The sequence below is a fragment of the Nicotiana tomentosiformis genome, chromosome 11 (assembly GCF_000390325.3).
Source record: "Nicotiana tomentosiformis chromosome 11, ASM39032v3, whole genome shotgun sequence".
Taxonomy (NCBI): domain Eukaryota; kingdom Viridiplantae; phylum Streptophyta; class Magnoliopsida; order Solanales; family Solanaceae; genus Nicotiana; species Nicotiana tomentosiformis.
Genome location: NC_090822.1, coordinates 81,851,853 through 81,869,638, shown reverse-complemented (window position 1 = coordinate 81,869,638; position 17,786 = coordinate 81,851,853). Strand labels below are relative to the sequence as shown.

The following is a 17,786-nucleotide window of genomic DNA, read 5'->3' as shown; positions in this document are numbered from 1 at the left end:
GTTGAGCTTCATGTTGTATTTCCTCAAAATCTCGAACGTTTCCTGCAAATGGGTCAAATGGTCCTCTGCGCGCAGGGACTTAACTAGCATGTCATCAATATAAACTTTCATTGATTTACCTATTTGTTCTTCAAACATTTTATTTACTAGGCGTTGGTAAGTAGCCGCTGCATTTTTTAGCCCGGAGGGCATCACATTATAATAATATGTTCCATATTTGGTGACAAATGGAGTCTTTTCCTAATCCTCCGGGTTCATCTGGATTTGATTATACCCGGAATAGGCATCAAGAAAAGTGAGGATCTCATGGCCGACCGTGGCATCGATCATGCGATCGATGTTGGGCAGCGGAAAGGAATCTTTGGGGCATGCTTTGTTCAAATCCTTATAGTCCACACACATTCTAAGTTTGTTCCCTTTTTTAGGTACTACAACTACATTGGCTAACCATTCAGGATATTTTACCTCCCGAATGGACCCTATCTTGAGAAGTTTGGTTACCTCATCCTTTATAAATGCATGCTTTTCCTCGGACTGGGATCTTCTCTTTTGCTTCACCGGTCTGAACCTAGGGTCTAAGCTTAGCCGATGTGTCGTTATGTCCGGTGGGATCCCTGTTATATCTAAATGGGACCAGGAAAAACAATCAATATTATCGACAAGAAATTGAACAAGTTTCTTCCTGCGTTCGGGGCTCAACCCCGTTCCCAAGTATACCTTTCGCTCGGGCCAGTGCTCGATTAGTGTGACTTGCTCTAGTCCCTCAATTGTTGATTTGGTGGCGTCGGAGTCATCGGGAATCATGAAAGATCGAGGGACCCTTTGATCATCATCTTCTTCGATCTTCTGGTTATCTGGCTGGGTCGAAGCCGACATCTGTGTTTGCTATTTGGTATCCCATTCTCCTTCTGAGCCCGATCCCTTTATCGGCGAAGGTGAGGATATTGATTTCGCTTCCTCGATGGCGAACATTTATTTTGCGGCCGGTTGTTCTCCGTACACTATTTTGACACCTCTCGATATTGGGAATTTGAGGACCTGGTGTAGGGTCAAAGGTACAACTCTCATGTTGTGGATCCATGGCCTTCCGAAAAAGGCGTTGTATCTCATATCGCCTTCGATCACGTGAAACTTTATTTCCTGGATGGTTCCGACCACGTTTATTGGTAGGATTATCTCGCCTTTGGTGGTTTCACATGCGGGTATGATCTGGTCCTGCAGGCCGAGCTGTTCTACGACCTTCAATCTGATGATGTTGGCTGAGCTACCTAGATTGATTAACACACGCTTAATTTTAGTTGTATTCATGACTACGGATATTACCATTGCATCGTTATGAGGTTGAATGACTCCTTCTGCATCTTTATCATCGAAGGACAAAGTCCCTATGGGTGCGTAATCTTGAGTCCGAGATCGCTTTTCCCTCACAATCGATGTTTTAGTGCGGCGCCGCCGATGATCATGTGAATGACGTGTTGCGGTTCTTCTTGCTCGTTTTGCTTGACGAAATCCCTGTTTTTAAAATGGTTCTTCGCCCTATTACTCAGAAATTCCCGAAGGTGCCCTTTGTTAAATAAGCGGGCTACTCCCTCTCTTAGTTGCCTGCAATCTTCCATTCTATGGCCATGGGTGCCATGATATTCGCATATTTGATTGGTATTCCTTTGGGCAGGATCGGTCTACATGGGTCAAGGCCATTTAGCGTCTTTGATGCGTCCGATAGTCGACACAGTGGCGGATGCACCAACGTTGATGTTATACTCTGATAGTCGAGGTGCTTCTATAGGATCGAGATATTTATCAAAGCCGCTCTTGCTCATAAGTCCCCGAGAATTTTTCCCTCGATCAATCCTTTGATTTTTCTGAACTGTATTGCGTGTTGAACCGTTGTTCATCCGATCTGCGACGTACGGTTGATATCGGTCTCTGTTCGACCTTTGTTCCCTATCGATCTCCCTTTGGTTTTTAGTAGCTTTCCTGTTCTGATACACGGGTCCATACGGAGCTCCCAACTGGTCATCTTCGACCCTAATTTTCTATTGATATTGGTTATGTATATCTTCCCAAGTTATTACTGGATACTCACTCAAATTTTGCTTCAGCCGACGTGATGCTGTCGAACTTAGCTCGTTTAACCCTTGGGTGAAAGCTTGTACGACCCAATCGTCTGTAATCGGTGGCAATTCCATGCGTTCTATTTGAAATAGGGATACGAATTCCCTCAGCATTTCATTACCCCTTTGCTTTACTTTGAAGAGGTCTGATTTCCTTGTTGCAATTGGCACCAGCATGTGCCTTTACAAACAAATCTGCTAACATGGCAAAAGAATCGATGGAATTTGGCGGTAAATTGTAATACTAGATCATTGCTCCCTTCGAGAGGGTCTCCCCGAACTTTTTCAACAAAACAGATTCGATCTCATCGTCCTCCAAATTGTTACCTTTGATGGCACATGTGTAAGAGGTGACGTGTTCGTTAGGATCGGTCGTACCGTTATATTTGGTAATTTAGGTCATATGAAATTTTTTGGGGATTGGTTTTGGGGCCGCACTCGAGGGAAAAGGCTTTTGTATGAATTTTTTTGAATCAAGCCCTTTTATCATTGGTGGAGCCCCCGGGGTTTGATCGACCCTGGCATTGTATGTTTCCACTCTTTTGTCGTTGGCTTCGACTCGTTTTGTGAGTGCCTCGAGCAATTTAGTAATTTCGGGAGTGGTCCCCAATTCTTGCTCGTTTCATTTCACTATGGCGGGCTCCGTTCTGGGGTGATTTCTCGAAGCGGATTGGGATCCGACCTGCTTTGTATATGAGTTTGGCTCTGTAACTGGGCTATCACTACTTGTTGGGCTTGTAGCATCTCGAAGATCATACGTAAGCTGGCTCCGATTTCCCTTGCGTTATGGGTATCTCGGGCTACGGATCGAGTACCGTCCTGAATGCTTTTTTCCGGTTCGGAACGCTGATTTGCCTCCAGAGCTATTTGTGAATTGACATCCAATGGTACTTCGGCTCGAATTTATGGTACTTCGATTCGAGCCTCAGTGCCATCGTCAAGTGGCCTTCCGCCCCCGGGTGCCAAGTTATTGGTTTCATCTTGAAGGCTGGCTTCGTGGTCGATAGGTAAAGCCATTGCTGATTTGAAGTTATAAACTGGTGTGTACTGCAGATTTATATCAAACAATCACTTTTATCCTTAGCCCCACGGTGGGCGCCAACTGTTTACCCAAAAAATTAGATAACGTTAAATTTATGTATGGTTCTTAGGATATGTGATACCCTTTGATACAAAGATAGCAATACCAGTATCCTTGACTATGAGAATAGGAATAATGAACAAAAAGAATGAGTAAGATGAAGTAAAACAAGCAGAAGGAGATATCCTTGTATATGAGAAAAGATCTTTTATTCTAGTGTATTCAGTATATCCATAGCTTACAAGGATCCCCTCTTTTATAATAGAGGGTCATTACTTTATTTATAACAAAAAATAATAAAATAAAGCATATAGTGGAGGACCCATGATGATTTGTCTCTTCCTCGATTCCCGCCAAGATTTTCTCTCTTGATGCGGTTGTAACGGCTCTTGTCTGTGAGCTCGATACTGGCTCAAACTCTTTACTGGGTCGAGCCCTTCGGTCTTGGCTTGAGTTCGAACTTCGGGATGGGTGTGGCGCATTTCCGACCTCGAAGCAATGCCTTGCGGATCGATTTAGTCACGGGCTCGATAAGATTATCGAGCCGACTCCTCGAGCAGCCTTCAGACTCGAGACTCGTTTGTACTGTCTTCGGAGCTCACTCCCAAAATCTCACTCCGGTTTATTACCACTCGAACTCGATCGAACGTAGGAAGGCCGAAATCTATTTCGACCATATACAGCCTCCAAGTTTCAATGTTTAATATACCCTGTTGTCAACAGGGTTTGTGGATGCGTTTAATCCCTCTTCCCATTAGGGTTACTGTTAGGGTTTGATGATTTTTAAAGTTTACTAACGGCAGGGGCAAATTTGGCCTGATAGTATAACTACAAGGATAAATTTGGCTGAACGGAGGTTAAATTTAGACAATATTCGAAAGTTGAGGGATACATTTGGCCCTTTTCCCAATTATCATATACTTACGTTGAAATTTTCTTAAACTTAAATATTTGATCTTGCCACCCGCGATCGTAAACTAGACAAAGGTGCCATGGCTAGTAGACCTTTATGAAAGCTTTTCTCGTGTGTAAAATTCAAGTTGGAATTTATTTTGAACCTTTTCCATCTTTCTCTTTTCTTTTTCCTTGTTGTCTAGTCATTTTCCGTTTCGGCTACCTCCCAATTTTTTACTTGTCATTTTATTATTTTTTATATTTTTCTTTCCTCTATCCCATTATTTTATATGTGGTCTCTAGCAAGAACACTAAAAAAAAAGATTCCAAAATTTTAAAATTTCATTAAATACGCATTCCTCTTAATCTCAAATCTATGAGTTTTCTCTTTCAAATCCAAAAGGTCTCAATGGTAATTTTGGATTGAGATAAAATTCAATTTTTATCTTTTTGATTATATCATAAAATATTATTTTATTCTATGGTTATTAAATATAATTTAAATTTCTTTACTATTAAATTATGATAAAAATTTTGTAAGCATTGCTTAAAAAAGATATGAAATTTTTTACTTTGATTTTTAAGAACTTGTAGTTTATTTAGTTCTGTACTTATGGGGTATATTTTATTTATTAAAGATAATTTTTAAACTTTCTTATTCCGGTGTAATTTCCTTATTGATGATGTTATCTGTAACGACCCGACCGGTTGTTTTGAGATCTAGAGCATCGTTCGACGGTTTGAAACCTTGAATAACTTCACTTTAGGTATTACGACTTGTACGTGTGGTCGGAATTGAATTTCGGGAAGTTCAGAGTTGATTTGGAAAGAAAATTCTAATTTCGGAAGCTTCAAATTGGGAGAATTAATTAAGGTTTGATTTTTGAGTAAACAACCTCGGAATCGAGATTTGAAGGTTCCAATAGGTTCGTATAATGATTTCGGACTTGGGCGTATGTTCGGGTTGAGTATCAGATCACTTGGGAGTATTTCGGCGTTTATTATGGAAAGTTAACATTTTGAAAGTTTAAGAATTTCATAAGTTTGGCTTGAAGTGGATTTTGATGTTATCGATGTCCGTTTGGGATTCCGAAGCTCGGAATAGTTTTGTATGGTGATTGTGGACTTAGGAGCATGTACGGACGTTGATTTGGAGGTCTGTAGGTCATTTCGGCGTCAATTGGCGAAAGTTGGAAATTGGATAATTTTTGGAAAGTTTGACCGGGAGTGAATTTTTTGATATCGGGGTCGGATTCCTATTCTTGAAGTGGGAGTAAGTCTGTAATGTCAATTATGACTTATGTGCAAAATTTGAGGTCAATCGAACTTGATTGATGCGTTCCGGTACAAGTTATAGAATTTTGAAATTTGGAAATTATAAGTTTGATTCGAGGCGCGATTCATGATTTTGATATTTTTTGACGTGGTTTAAGGCTTAGACTAAGTTCGTATTATATTTTGGGACATGTTGGTATATTTGATTAAGTTCCCGAGGGCCTCGGGTGGATTCCGGATGGTTAACAGATTGAATTTGGCTTTATGAAAATGCTGAAGCTGTTGTATCTGGTGTAACTGCACCTGCGAGGTTTTGGCCGCAGGTGCAGGGTCGTAGAAGCGGCCCAGGGGTCACAGAAGCGGAGCAGGTCAGCCAGGGGAAGGACCGCAAATGCGGAGTTTTGGCCGTATCTGCGCAAGCGCAGAAGCGAAGCGTTGGGCGTAGAAGCGGGAGAAGGCGCATGAGTGGAAGAGGGCTCGCACCTACGATGTCGCAGAAGTGGGGAATGTTTCCGCGGGTGTGAGGCATCGTGTTTGGGTGATTTTTCGCAAAAGCGGTGGCGTGGTCGCAGAAGCGACGCCGCGGGTGCGGTTAGTGTCCTGTAGGTGCGAAAATATCGCTGGGCATAATCGTTTTAAGAGCGGGATTTGGCTCTTTTTCTCTCATTTTTCACTTGGTTGGGGCGATTTTGGAGAGTTTGAAGGAGCGATTTTCATCAAGCAACACGAGGTAAGCGATTCCCATCTATTACAAGTTAAATACATGGATTCTATAAGGATTTAAACATGAAAATTAGTAGGAATTTGAGATTTTTGGTAGAAAACCTAGAAATTGGTATTTTTGGATTTTGACCACGAAATTGGAATTGGAATTGGAATTGGGAATAAAATCATATATTTGAGTTCGTAGTGTTATGGGTAAAAATTATCTTTCGAAATTTTTTGAAATCTGGGCATGTGGGCCCGAGGGTGACTTTATCGACCTTTTGAGCGGAATTGAAAATTGTTATAAATTAATTTATAATGAGTATTAGAGTATATATTTATGGATTTGCACATTGATTGACTAGTTTTGGAGCGACGGGCAACAGTTTGGGGGTGTTAGAGTGGCGTTGGAGCCGGTTATGGAACTTCGGAGTGAGGTAAGTCTCCTGTCTAACTTTGTGAGGGGGAAACTACCCCTAGGTGATAATTATTGTTATGTGCCACTAGTTATGGGTGCTACGTATACACGAGGTGACGAGAGTCCGTACCTAGCTAAGCATATTATGTCCGGGTAGACTTAGGATCTTATCTTGTGATATTTAAATTATTTGAACTCATTCTGCTGGCTTAACTAATTAAAATTATAATTGAATTTGAATTAGAAATAAACGTATATATAATAGGACATGCCTTGACACTTTGAATTTTGGGCAAGTTAATTGAGAAATGGTAACGATTATATTCATTTTATGCTCCTGTGTTGTATTGTAAATATGTGTCTCGTAATTCGCTGAACTTCTTTCCTTTTCTTGTGGAGCGGGCTGAACGTATCGGCAGTATATAGGTGCATCTATAGTTCGTGTCACTCGACCCTCGACAGTGTACACATTATTCTGGATCGGGCCGAACGACCTCAGCATAATCGTGCGTTATATCGCTGGTAGTCCGAACATTCACGAGATTTTCTTTCTGCTGATACCCGACATAATATACGGTGTTCCTTATTTATTTGATAATGGCACTTGATAATTTCTGAGCTATTAAGGCAGGATACAAAATTGAGAAACTTATACTATAAAAGAAATAATTTGGAGGTTATGCACGTTACAGATTTATCTTGTTATTGTCGTACACTGTATATATATGTTTAATTTTTATTATATTGCTTTATTGGACCTCTAGTAAGAGTCGATGTCGACCCCTCGTCACTACTTCTCTGAGGTTAGGCTAGATACTTACTAGGTACGCATTGATTTACGTACTCATGCTACACTTCTGCACTAAATGTGCAGGCACTAACATGTCCACTTGGTGATCATCCTGACGCGTAGGCGAACCCGTTGAGAAGACTTTATGTGAGCTGCATTCCAGGCCACGCATCGCAGTTCACCGAGTCTCCCTTGTACTATATATTGTATTTTGTCTTATTATATTCGGGACATACGTTGTATTAATATTGTATTCTTTAGAAATTGCTCATGCACTTGTGACACTGAATTTTGGGGGTTTCTGCTGGTTGATTGTTATTGTAGATCACATACCTATAATCATTTTTTCCTTGCAAATTCTATTTTATACTGTTTAAGTAATGGAGATTATGATCTCGAGAGTAATAAATTGATGAATTAACGTTGGCTTGCTTGAATGCGGTGTTAGGCGCTATCACGACCTATAGTGGATTTTGGGTCGTGACATTATCTTACTTATGTAAATTTATTTTTCATATAGCGAAAAAGATATAATGTCCTAGTAAAAATATTAAGTTTACTTATGTTGTTATAATAAAGGTGTGATTCCTTATTTAAAATATTAATTACGTTTTTTTCTTGATATCTAAGATTTAATTTTCATATTTGCAAATAAAAAATTCAAGGTATATATTTTAAACTAAAAAAAATTGAATAAACGTTCCTAACAAACTATGTATTAGTCATTACAAGGTATATATTAAAGGAAATTATGGCACCCGCCACCTTTAAATCATAGAGTTGTCATCAGCTAATACACATACAATCAAACCTCTCTATAACAATATCATTTGTTCCAAATATTTTTAGATGTTATAGCGAAGTGCTGTTATAGAGAACATATATTATAACATAACATAAAAATTGGTTCCGAAAAAAGCTTGGCTTTTATAGAGAAATGTTGTTATATATGAATGGTGTTATAAAGAGGTGTGACTGTATAATATATGCAAAAATATGTGCATTATTTTATGTCGGATAGAATATTGTATATATAAAAGTACATATATTAACAATACATGAATAAAAGTAAAATAAAGATAAAAAATATTCGGAACAAACGATGTTGTATCGTTTTATGGATACAACATTTGAATAGATTGTATCGTTTGCTGTTATTAAATACTATTTTTGTTGTTTGGTTTGACTGTATCGTACTATACTGTAACTGATAAGTTCACTAAAATACCTGCAATTATTTTAAATAAAATTTATCAAGAATTACACATAAAAATAATTTAAGAAAATTACTTTCTACTAATTTATCATTAATTACGTAGCTTGGAAACAAGAGCAAAAATTTGGAAAAAGGTTAAATAATACTAGCAAAAAAAAATTTAAAATGATGGAAATAGACAAAGAATCGAACGGAGACTTGGATAAAGAGAAAGGGGCGAACCAACTCTAGAAAAGATGGAAGAAGACAAAGTAGGCCAATAGGTTGGAGATTTGGAGTTAAAATAAAATAAAAAATTAAATGATAAAATAGAATTATGGAGTAATAAGTAAGGGCATAATTGAAAAAGAAAATAGGAAACGATCTCACCACACCAAGTCGGTTGTTTCATAAAATGGGACTTTTGGTTGTTTTGGAACAATAAATTTAACAATACAATAAATAATCAAAACAAATATTATTTTGGATTAACAATACAATAGTACAACGAGTAACAACCATCCAAACAAGCTGCAAAGTAAGCGATCTTGTATAACAATCACTACATCGTTATCATCGCACAATATTTCCTGCATTATAATTCTTGCATGAACCAAAGTACCCTCTTATTTTCTAGAACTAGCATTTTGTTAGTTAGCAATAATACTTGTTTATGTAACAAATCCACATTAGGATTATCTCAATACTAGAGAAACTAAGCCCATAATTCCAATGGGCCAGTCCTTTGAGGATTCCACATTGTATTTCACTGTTTGTGATGTCTTCAAATTAAAGCATCCACTTTGAGGGAACATTGAGGATACACGCCCCATGTCTCTTATACATCATCAAGGACTTCACAAGTTTAAATTATTTGGCTTATACAAATTAAACATATTTAAACAAATGAATTAATGGTATAGAAATAAATACGTATACATATATATATGTTATAAAGAGATAGAGAAAGAAATGAGTATCTTTTCAATAATCTTATGTGATTGTTTCTAATGCTGTGAATGAATTATCGTCAAAACTATACAAAAAATTGTATTTCAGTTGTAATGATTTGGTATATCGTCTTGAGTAGCGTATGATAGATGACTATCATTTGACATAATTAACCTTAAATAAACGAGGGATGGAGTTTAAAAAAGAAAAATTCTAAATTCGAGTGTTTCAATTATTTTCTGGATTGTTGCAAATTCTCATGCTTATAGTCTTGAGTTATCAGACTTTTTGATTTTAATATTTCATGAACCAACAGCCAAGGCCACATATAAATATTAAAACTAAAAAAATAAGGGTGGTGTATAATTTTCTTGAATAAAGAAATTGTAACGTGTGTCTGTGTGTACATCCAAAGTAATCAAATATTATTAATGAATGCATGAATTTCTCCACTCTGATTGGTCCATTCTGTCCAATCAAAATAGCTTGAAAGATAGTGCTAATCATTTGCAAATCCTTCAATTTCTTTACCCAAAAACTTTAATAAAAACAAAAGCATGTGGGACATTTTTTATGGAGAGTTGCACGGAAGACCCAGTCTGGAAGCATCAGCTATGGACAGTAAAATTATAAAGAAAAAAAGTAATATAGAAATCTTTGAATGGAGAAAACTTTTATTTTTTCTGGATGGAGAAAGCATTGATTTGGACATATATTGGTCACTGATAATAACACGGTGGAATAAAATATTCCAAGTTACAATATACTGATTACCTTGCGCTTTCAGTTAGAATATTCTAAGAAAAGTTCTGAAATTTTGTTATGTCCTTAAAAAATTGGGTTACATGCAGTAAAAAGTAATTCCTGGAGAAAAATAAAATAATATATATATATATATATATATATATATATATATATATATATATATATAATAATAAGCGTTTAGCTCTCTTATTCGAGAGTATTTTTGTTTTTCAACTTCATTAGAATTCTATAAATTGCCGCTATCGATAAATTGATTTTATTCCTCTCTATATATACCGTATAAAAAGTGCCAAAGCTAAAGGTAAAAAGAAGGTTCAATTAGCTCCTTCATCGATTAATTATACTATATATGTAAATAACGTAAAAGCAATTACGTATTTTATATATATATATAATGTGATTTATTGACCCCTTGTCACATATAATGTGATTTATTGACCCCTTGTCATAATGAAAGTTTTTGGTGCAGTGAGGAAGGTGATCGAAAAATTGTTTCAGATCCCAAGTGTAGCATTTTTGCATTTTTTGAATCTTTTTGTTAGAATTTATGACTTCGCCATTATATAACTATGTAAGTTATGCGTATTGAGATTAAACAGATATCATAAACAAGTTGATAAGCTAATGCAATTAGCACTGCACAGTACTCATTAGCTTAAAAGGCTCTTTTCTTCATGATCTCAGATTTATATTACAAAAGTCAAGATCACACAATACTATATTTTTGGGGGAGGGGAAGGTGTTATTCTATATATCTTTAAGTTGCAGGCTTAATCTGGCATTACATGGGAAGTCATCTTTTGGTGAGTGCATCTCTAAGCGGCTTGTGATCTGCTCAAATCTTTCTGATAAAAAGAAACTTTGTAATCTCTTCAACTTTCTTGATACTCTTACTTGTGTGCTGAAAATTGCCTTCACTGGTCTGTGATCCGATAATCTTGATTCACCTCTTCCATACAATTGTTGCTTTAACCCTTCTCCATACCAAATTATCCTATCACACCTGATAATATAGTTCGACAAAATAGAAATTAAATCAGCCTTTATCATCTTTTTTTTGTTGCTATTTTAAATTAAGGGGGAAAATAACTCATAATACAATAAATAGTAGATTTGAACCCATAACTTTAAAAATATAATAAGTTCAACGCTCAAAACATTAAATGTTGAACTCATACAGTTTAAATCTTGAATCCGCTTCTGCATATGTTCAAGTATTAAGCAAAGGGATGTGTAAAAATAGAACTTATTTATTGTGTAAAGAATTTTTACATTATCATGTTAAATTGACTTACATCAACGTGACAACCTAGAAAATAGAGTAAAAATATGCTATAACTAGTTAAAGTTAAACTACACAAATAGTGTAGAATTATTTATATTATACTCCCTCCTTTTATAAAAGATTGTTCTAGTTTGACCTGACACAAACTTTAATAAACAAGGAAAGATTTTTGAGTTATGTGGTCTTAAATAAGTCATAGCATTTGTATGACTTTAGAACTTTTGAAACTTGTGGTTTTAAACCTGTCATAGCATTTTTGTGGCTATAAATACTTCATATTAAGGAAATATTGAAAGATACCAATCTTTTAAAACGGACTAATAAGGAAATAATGTCAATCTCTTTGAAACAGATGGAGTAATCTTTAACTTAAATTCTTAATGATACTGTCATCTATGTTTTATGCCATCTCTCATGAACAAGATATGCAGATGACACTTATATCCAGATACAAACACATACAAGAACTGCATTTTATTTGTGTTACTTGAATTACAAGTAAATAACAAACTTACCATGCAGGAGCACGTTTCTTTTCGCCTCTTTTCACCTCTGGTCTACCATAGTAATCACTCGAATTTGGATAATATTTGTAAGTAGGGGCAAATTTAATCTTTCCTTCTTGCCAACCTTCAAATACTTGTCCATCCATTAGCTCCATCTGCAACTATTTTATCATGACACATTTTAAAATTTTAGTTCTAGTGGTTTATTATTTGCTAATTACTGTATTTAGTTTACAAGAGAAACAGTAATCTTTAATTTTGATATTTAATCCATATGCTACCTGATCATTTTCCAAGAGTGCGTTCCAATCTCCTTTTTCCACTAATAATCTTGTCGTTGATTCTGGTAGAGAAATCCTGTAGTTCAAATCTCCAAGCAATATCACTCGGCTACAACCAACCAATTCATAAAATTAGGTTTAAAGTGATGTCATGAAGATATTAATTTTTTAAAATGATAATTGTGTTCTTTATGTAAAATTGATTGTGATGTCATGCAGATATATACTTTTCAAAATAATATTTGTGTTCTTAATGTGAAAATAATTAACTTTTCCTACCATTCGTACAAAAATAGTTATACTTTTGCAACTTGTTGAAAGTCAACCAGATTAAGAAAGAGATCTCTTCATATTTGCAAATTGCCCAAGTTGGAAATTGTCTTTTCCTTTTTGTATTCTTTTCAGTTGTTTAGCTACCGATTAAAGACTACTAATCTGACAAGATTATAATATGTTTATAAGGTAATTAAATAATCATGAAACGTTAATTGTGATTCGATTGGCGGCTTCAACTAACAAGACAATGTTTAACTCTTCAACAACCAATAATTAATTGGTTGTTAAGTTTAATTAACTGGACATACTCATGTCTTATTACCCTCAATATCTGCCATTGATTAGAGTTAACTAAAAAGGCGATTAATCAAAGTAATAGTAACAAATCTTTTTTGGACGGTTTTATAAAATTAAGATAAATTAATGGACCTTAATTAAAATATTTGACATACTCATGATCTAGAATCTTTCTTGGTAATTCAAGGGAGGAGCCTTTCGGAAAGGCTGTTCTTGAAAATATTTCAGCAACATTTGCATTGCGAATCTTCTCATCTCCTTCTCTACCCCCAGAAGCTAGATGACTACACACAAAACATAGGCTTGTTTGATGCAACTGAAATCTAACTGATACTGCACCCTGCAACAGAAAATATTAGTCATAATTATACATAATAAAAGAAATTTTCAATACTGTCAATAAAATATTCTTGCAAAAACCCAAAAAAAAATTAAAAACTTAAAGAATAAACTTCCTTTTAGCATAAATTAAAACACGGAAATACTAAAAAATTATGTGAGTTTATATAAATTAGTTGTGCTAAATAGCTAATCAACTTTCATAGTAAGACAGGTGAAAATTTATCCTATCCAAAAATAACATCAATTTGAAAAGTCAGGTTACTATTTATGCGTTAAACGTAAGACAGGTGAAAAATTCATAGTAAAGTTACTATTTAAACTTAAAAGAACCCAACTTCGCTAGCAACGGACAAATGAGCATTATAGTTCTTGAAAAAGAAAGAGAATTTTCTTTCTTGGGAAGTTGGATTTATGAAGAAAATAATACTATTAATAACTATATCAATTACCTTGTTGCCTAAGCAACCCATGATGCCACAGCCAACACAAGAGACACTAGGGTTTCGAATGAAGGAACGAAAATCATTTCGAACCCATACTGATATCAATATTCCCACCATTTGCTTACTGATAATACAACTGAATTCTTGTGGAAATTGTCCATTTTCATCATTTTCATTTCCATTCTTTTGTACCAATTGAGAATTCGTATTTTCCTTTCCTTTCTGTTTAGTGTCTTCATTTCCAACTCCTTTGGCTGTTTTCTTGTTCAGAGCTTCTCTTATTAAGGAATTCCACTTTGATGAAATCCTTCCACTCTCTGATCCAAGAACATTTGCTGCTCTTAGTGGCACTACTTCTTGAAACCTTCATACATTTTACCAGAAAAAAAATGTTTCATGGATAAATTAAAATTTCATTTTTGAAATTAAATTGAATTAAAAGAAACATTTTTGGCAATAAGAAAATACCCAAAAACATAGATGTCACATGAAGTGTGGTTTGTTCCAAGCAGATCATCCACATTGAAGTCGTCACTTGGTACAACTCCTCCAACGTTCCATGTATTAACAAAAACCCTGTAGAAAAATAAAACATATTTATGATATAATAAGCCATGAAAAATTAAACGCTTTCTTAAAATATAGGAATCTCCCAGCATCATTCCTTTTTTTTTTTTTGAGAATTTAAAAACAATATAGTACTAATAAAAATAGAATACATGTTTCAAGAATTTCATTGGTTGAGCTTTAACCAATAATATCTAATTAGTGGTTGAAATTAATGGCTAGTATGTTGAGCGCTCCTCTAATTACCTGTAGTTTTGAGTGTCTTGGTGATCATTGAAAATAATGTCATTAGAACTGAAGGATTTTTTATCAAAATGGGGAATCTCTAATAAATATTCAGAATCACTTGGAAAATCTGCCACAAAGTTGGTGCTGCCCAATCTCTTTAGGACCTTACTAGCTACCAATCTTGGCCACATAACCTTGAAAAAATGAAGAAAGAGAATTACTAATAATTAATACATAAAGAATAACAAAGAATTCAATCAGCCATGCAAATTACCATTGAGAAAATCTAATTAATTCCAAAGTATAATTATTGAAAACTTCCTAGCCCTCCCAACTTAATGAGATTCTTGGATACATCCTGAGAAAGGAAAAATATATACTAAGAGTACATATTATGACTGAACTGAAAAAAGAGAATTAATGCAGATACACAAAACGCGCAGCTAGACGCGAAGAGAGGATAAGAAAGCCAAAAATAATGGAAGTTGGTGGAAAATGAAGTGATAATTTTCCTCCGGTATTGAGTTTACATATCCCCAGCCAAAGAAAAAGAAACAAGAAAACAAAAGGCAATAAGAAAAGAAAAGAGTTAAAACTTTGTGGGCAGATGGTCAGCTCATCATATACAATCAGATTTCGTTCAAATATCGGAAAATAGAAGCATGAAAAGCAACAGAGAGAGAGAGAGAGAGAGAGAGAGAGAGAGAAGCATACTTCTCCTTTCTTTCTTGGCATGGTGAAAGGTGAAGAGTGGAGAGAAAGGGTACGTATAGTAATATTGAAGATGGTGTGAAGGGAGGAAGAAGGCGTGGAAATAAAATGGACAAAATATTTGATGCTGCGGAAGGAGCAGAGGATTAGAACCATGAATATGTTACTATATATAATTTGAGAGGACAAGAAATTTAAGAAATAAAAAAAACAATTGATGCATAAATTAATTATATGCTATGTATTAGAATTGCCTTTATTAATTATCAACAATTAAATGAGAGATAGTAATAGTTCAACATGTCTTTTCATCTTTCTCTTTAATAAGAAAATTAGTTAATTCGTATTAAGTACGTCGTAATAAATCACGGATGTCAGTAAAAATATAGTGAGGTGCTAAGATTACATATTACTTTCTCCATAGAAAATTTATGTGATACGGGAATGGATTTAAGAAGAAAATAAAACCATATTAAAAAGATAATTTTGCCATATAAATCGGAACAAAAAAAAACTTTAAATACACAAATATTTATTATTTTAAAAAAAAAATAGACTATAAAGAAAATAGTGTCAACAAAGGAAGTAAAATAAAATAAAAAGAAAAGAGTAATACGCCTTTAATAGATTTTGCACGAATATAGTATAATGTTGTACGTCATTTAGGTATTTGCATTTTCTTATTTATCAAGATTTTTTCTTTAAAAAAAAATTGTCTTTGTTTATTTGGGAGGTCACCACAGCCTTAAACTGTTTTGTGTCATTTTCTAGTTTATTAATCCATGATAGGCTCCACAACCTTAAACTGTTGTGTTTGTTGGCTGATTTGAAAGTTTTTTTATGTTTTTCAATTTTTGATGATTGTTACACAAATAGCCGACCAGATTCAATGTTTACTTTCCCTAGTCGATATACATAAATTATACATATGTTATACACGAATTATATATATAGTATACCGTTGGCTATTTAGTTTAAAAGATGGGGTGGGCGGCTATTTGAGTTAATTTTTTTTTTTTTTGATTACTTAGTAAAGCAAGTGGGATGGGGGCCATTTTGGCAATTTTGCAGAAAACTCCAGGAACCGTTATGCCCCAATAATAGGAAACAAAGTTACGCTGACGTTTTGAGACATTATCGCTCATTTTGTTGGAAAACACCCAGAACCGTTATGCCCACAACAAATAAAAATATCGTAAGCTTTATGTCTGTTTGCTTCATTCTTCCCGTTTCATTGTGTGTGGTACTATTTTTATCAGTACGTTTTAAAACAAAATATTATTTATATTTTTTTAATTTTAAGTTTTTTATTTTACCTCAATATTATATTTTTTTATAGTGTTTACCCTTAAAATTAGATAACAATTAAACTTATAATGTGGTTCTAAGGACACATGATTTCACTTAATACCAACTGATAAATATGAAGATTAATAACATAAATGAACTATAAAGTAAATCAAACCAATGTTAGAATGGAACTCAGCCCTCGAGTTTGGATACCCTCGAACTTGTTGATGCAAGAACAATTAAAATATAACAAGCCGATGAACAATATCATAAACGAGAAAGAGAATTATATTGCTTTGATATCTGTGAACAAATGATTAGAACCTCCGTTTATATAGTAGAGAAATTCTACTTATTGTATAATTCTAATTACAGAAGGAAATCCCATGATTAGCTAATCAACCGTTTCTGATTTGATCCGTTCCGAGATTTACGCCATGATCCTCGACCAGTCACGGATATCTCGCCTTTCTGTTATTGTGCTATCTCCGATCTTGCTCGATGTCTGTCTCATTTGGTTTCGATCGCTACTAGCCTCGATGTCGACAGGTACCTCCATTCTGAACTCAGTACCTTATCCTCGTTATTTAGTCTGTTCCGTTACGAGGTCGTCCTTTGATGCAACCTCCCGGTTTCGGTCAAATAGTAATATCGGGTGGGTCCGATTTTAACCGTATACAGATAGTCCCCTCATTTTTTGGAGTGTAATGACAAGCAACGAATTGAGCCTTCGATTTTGTACCTCGACCTATCATGGCATCATCCTCGTGAGATAAGCGGTGGAAGTGACCGAAACGTCCCGTCGGTACAGTTCCCCAAGTCATTAATAAGTGTCAGTTGGTGGTCGGCCACTAGTGCCTTTGAACCGCCGCCGTGAATCCAATCAATAGACCCCTTTCTCATTGATTCAAACTTTACTTTCACTTCTTTTTAATCTCCAAAGCTTTTACATCTCTTAAGTTCTTCCCTTCTACAAATCTTCAAGTTTTGCTGTTAATCTTTTCTCAAACGTCAAGTCTTATTATCTTCTTCCACTTCTTCGAACTCACACAAAAATGGCAAAAACATCGAAAACGGTACCATAAAAAGAAGCTGCTTCATCTTCTCAACCGGTCGACGGGAAAATGCCGGTGGAACCCTGTCTTGAGGAATGTAATCCTGGGGGGTGCACGCTAAACTCCGATTTCAAGACCGATAAAGCCTCGTCGATTCCTGGTCAATGCGAACCAATGTTGAGGTATATATGCTCGATAACTGAGGGATACCTTAAGCAGGTAAAGAAAGACTGCAGCTGGGAGGGAAAAGAGGTGGTGATCCCGACCCCCAAAGAAAATATCACCACTTATGTGGAAGGGTTTCTAAGTGTTTACAC

The 17,786-nt window shown here is 35.2% G+C and overlaps 1 protein-coding gene across 2 annotated transcripts; it reads right to left on the bottom strand.

The window, feature by feature from the left end:
• Nucleotides 1–10,788: 10,788 nt before the first annotated feature.
• LOC104097997 (type IV inositol polyphosphate 5-phosphatase 9) lies at nucleotides 10,789–15,269 on the bottom strand. 2 transcript variants are annotated; one of them, XM_033656575.2, is made up of 9 exons: nucleotides 15,128–15,268; nucleotides 14,688–14,771; nucleotides 14,432–14,607; nucleotides 14,087–14,194; nucleotides 13,625–13,982; nucleotides 12,989–13,173; nucleotides 12,261–12,369; nucleotides 11,989–12,140; nucleotides 10,789–11,191 (listed from the first exon to the last, which is right to left on the bottom strand). In XM_033656575.2, the coding sequence occupies exons 2-9, from the start codon at nucleotides 14,688–14,690 to the stop codon at nucleotides 10,936–10,938; spliced, it is 1,347 nt and encodes a 448-aa protein (XP_033512466.1). In that variant the 5' UTR covers nucleotides 14,691–14,771; nucleotides 15,128–15,268; the 3' UTR covers nucleotides 10,789–10,935. The 2 variants fall into 2 exon arrangements, with proteins under 2 accessions (XP_033512466.1, XP_009602934.1); XM_009604639.4 differs by lacking the exon at nucleotides 14,688–14,771 and having other exon boundaries at nucleotides 15,128–15,269.
• Nucleotides 15,270–17,786: the final 2,517 nt, after the last annotated feature.

Excerpts from the sequence above, each read along its gene's own strand:
- LOC104097997 (XM_009604639.4), bottom strand. The coding sequence starts at position 15,148 with ATGCCAAGAAAGAAAGGAGAA. Across the intron at positions 14,608-15,127 it reads TGCCAAGAAAGAAAGGAGAA|GTTATGTGGCCAAGATTGGT; the intron begins GTATGCTTCTCT and ends CATTTTTTCAAG. Across the intron at positions 14,195-14,431 it reads CAAGACACTCAAAACTACAG|GGTTTTTGTTAATACATGGA; the intron begins GTAATTAGAGGA and ends ATTTTTCTACAG.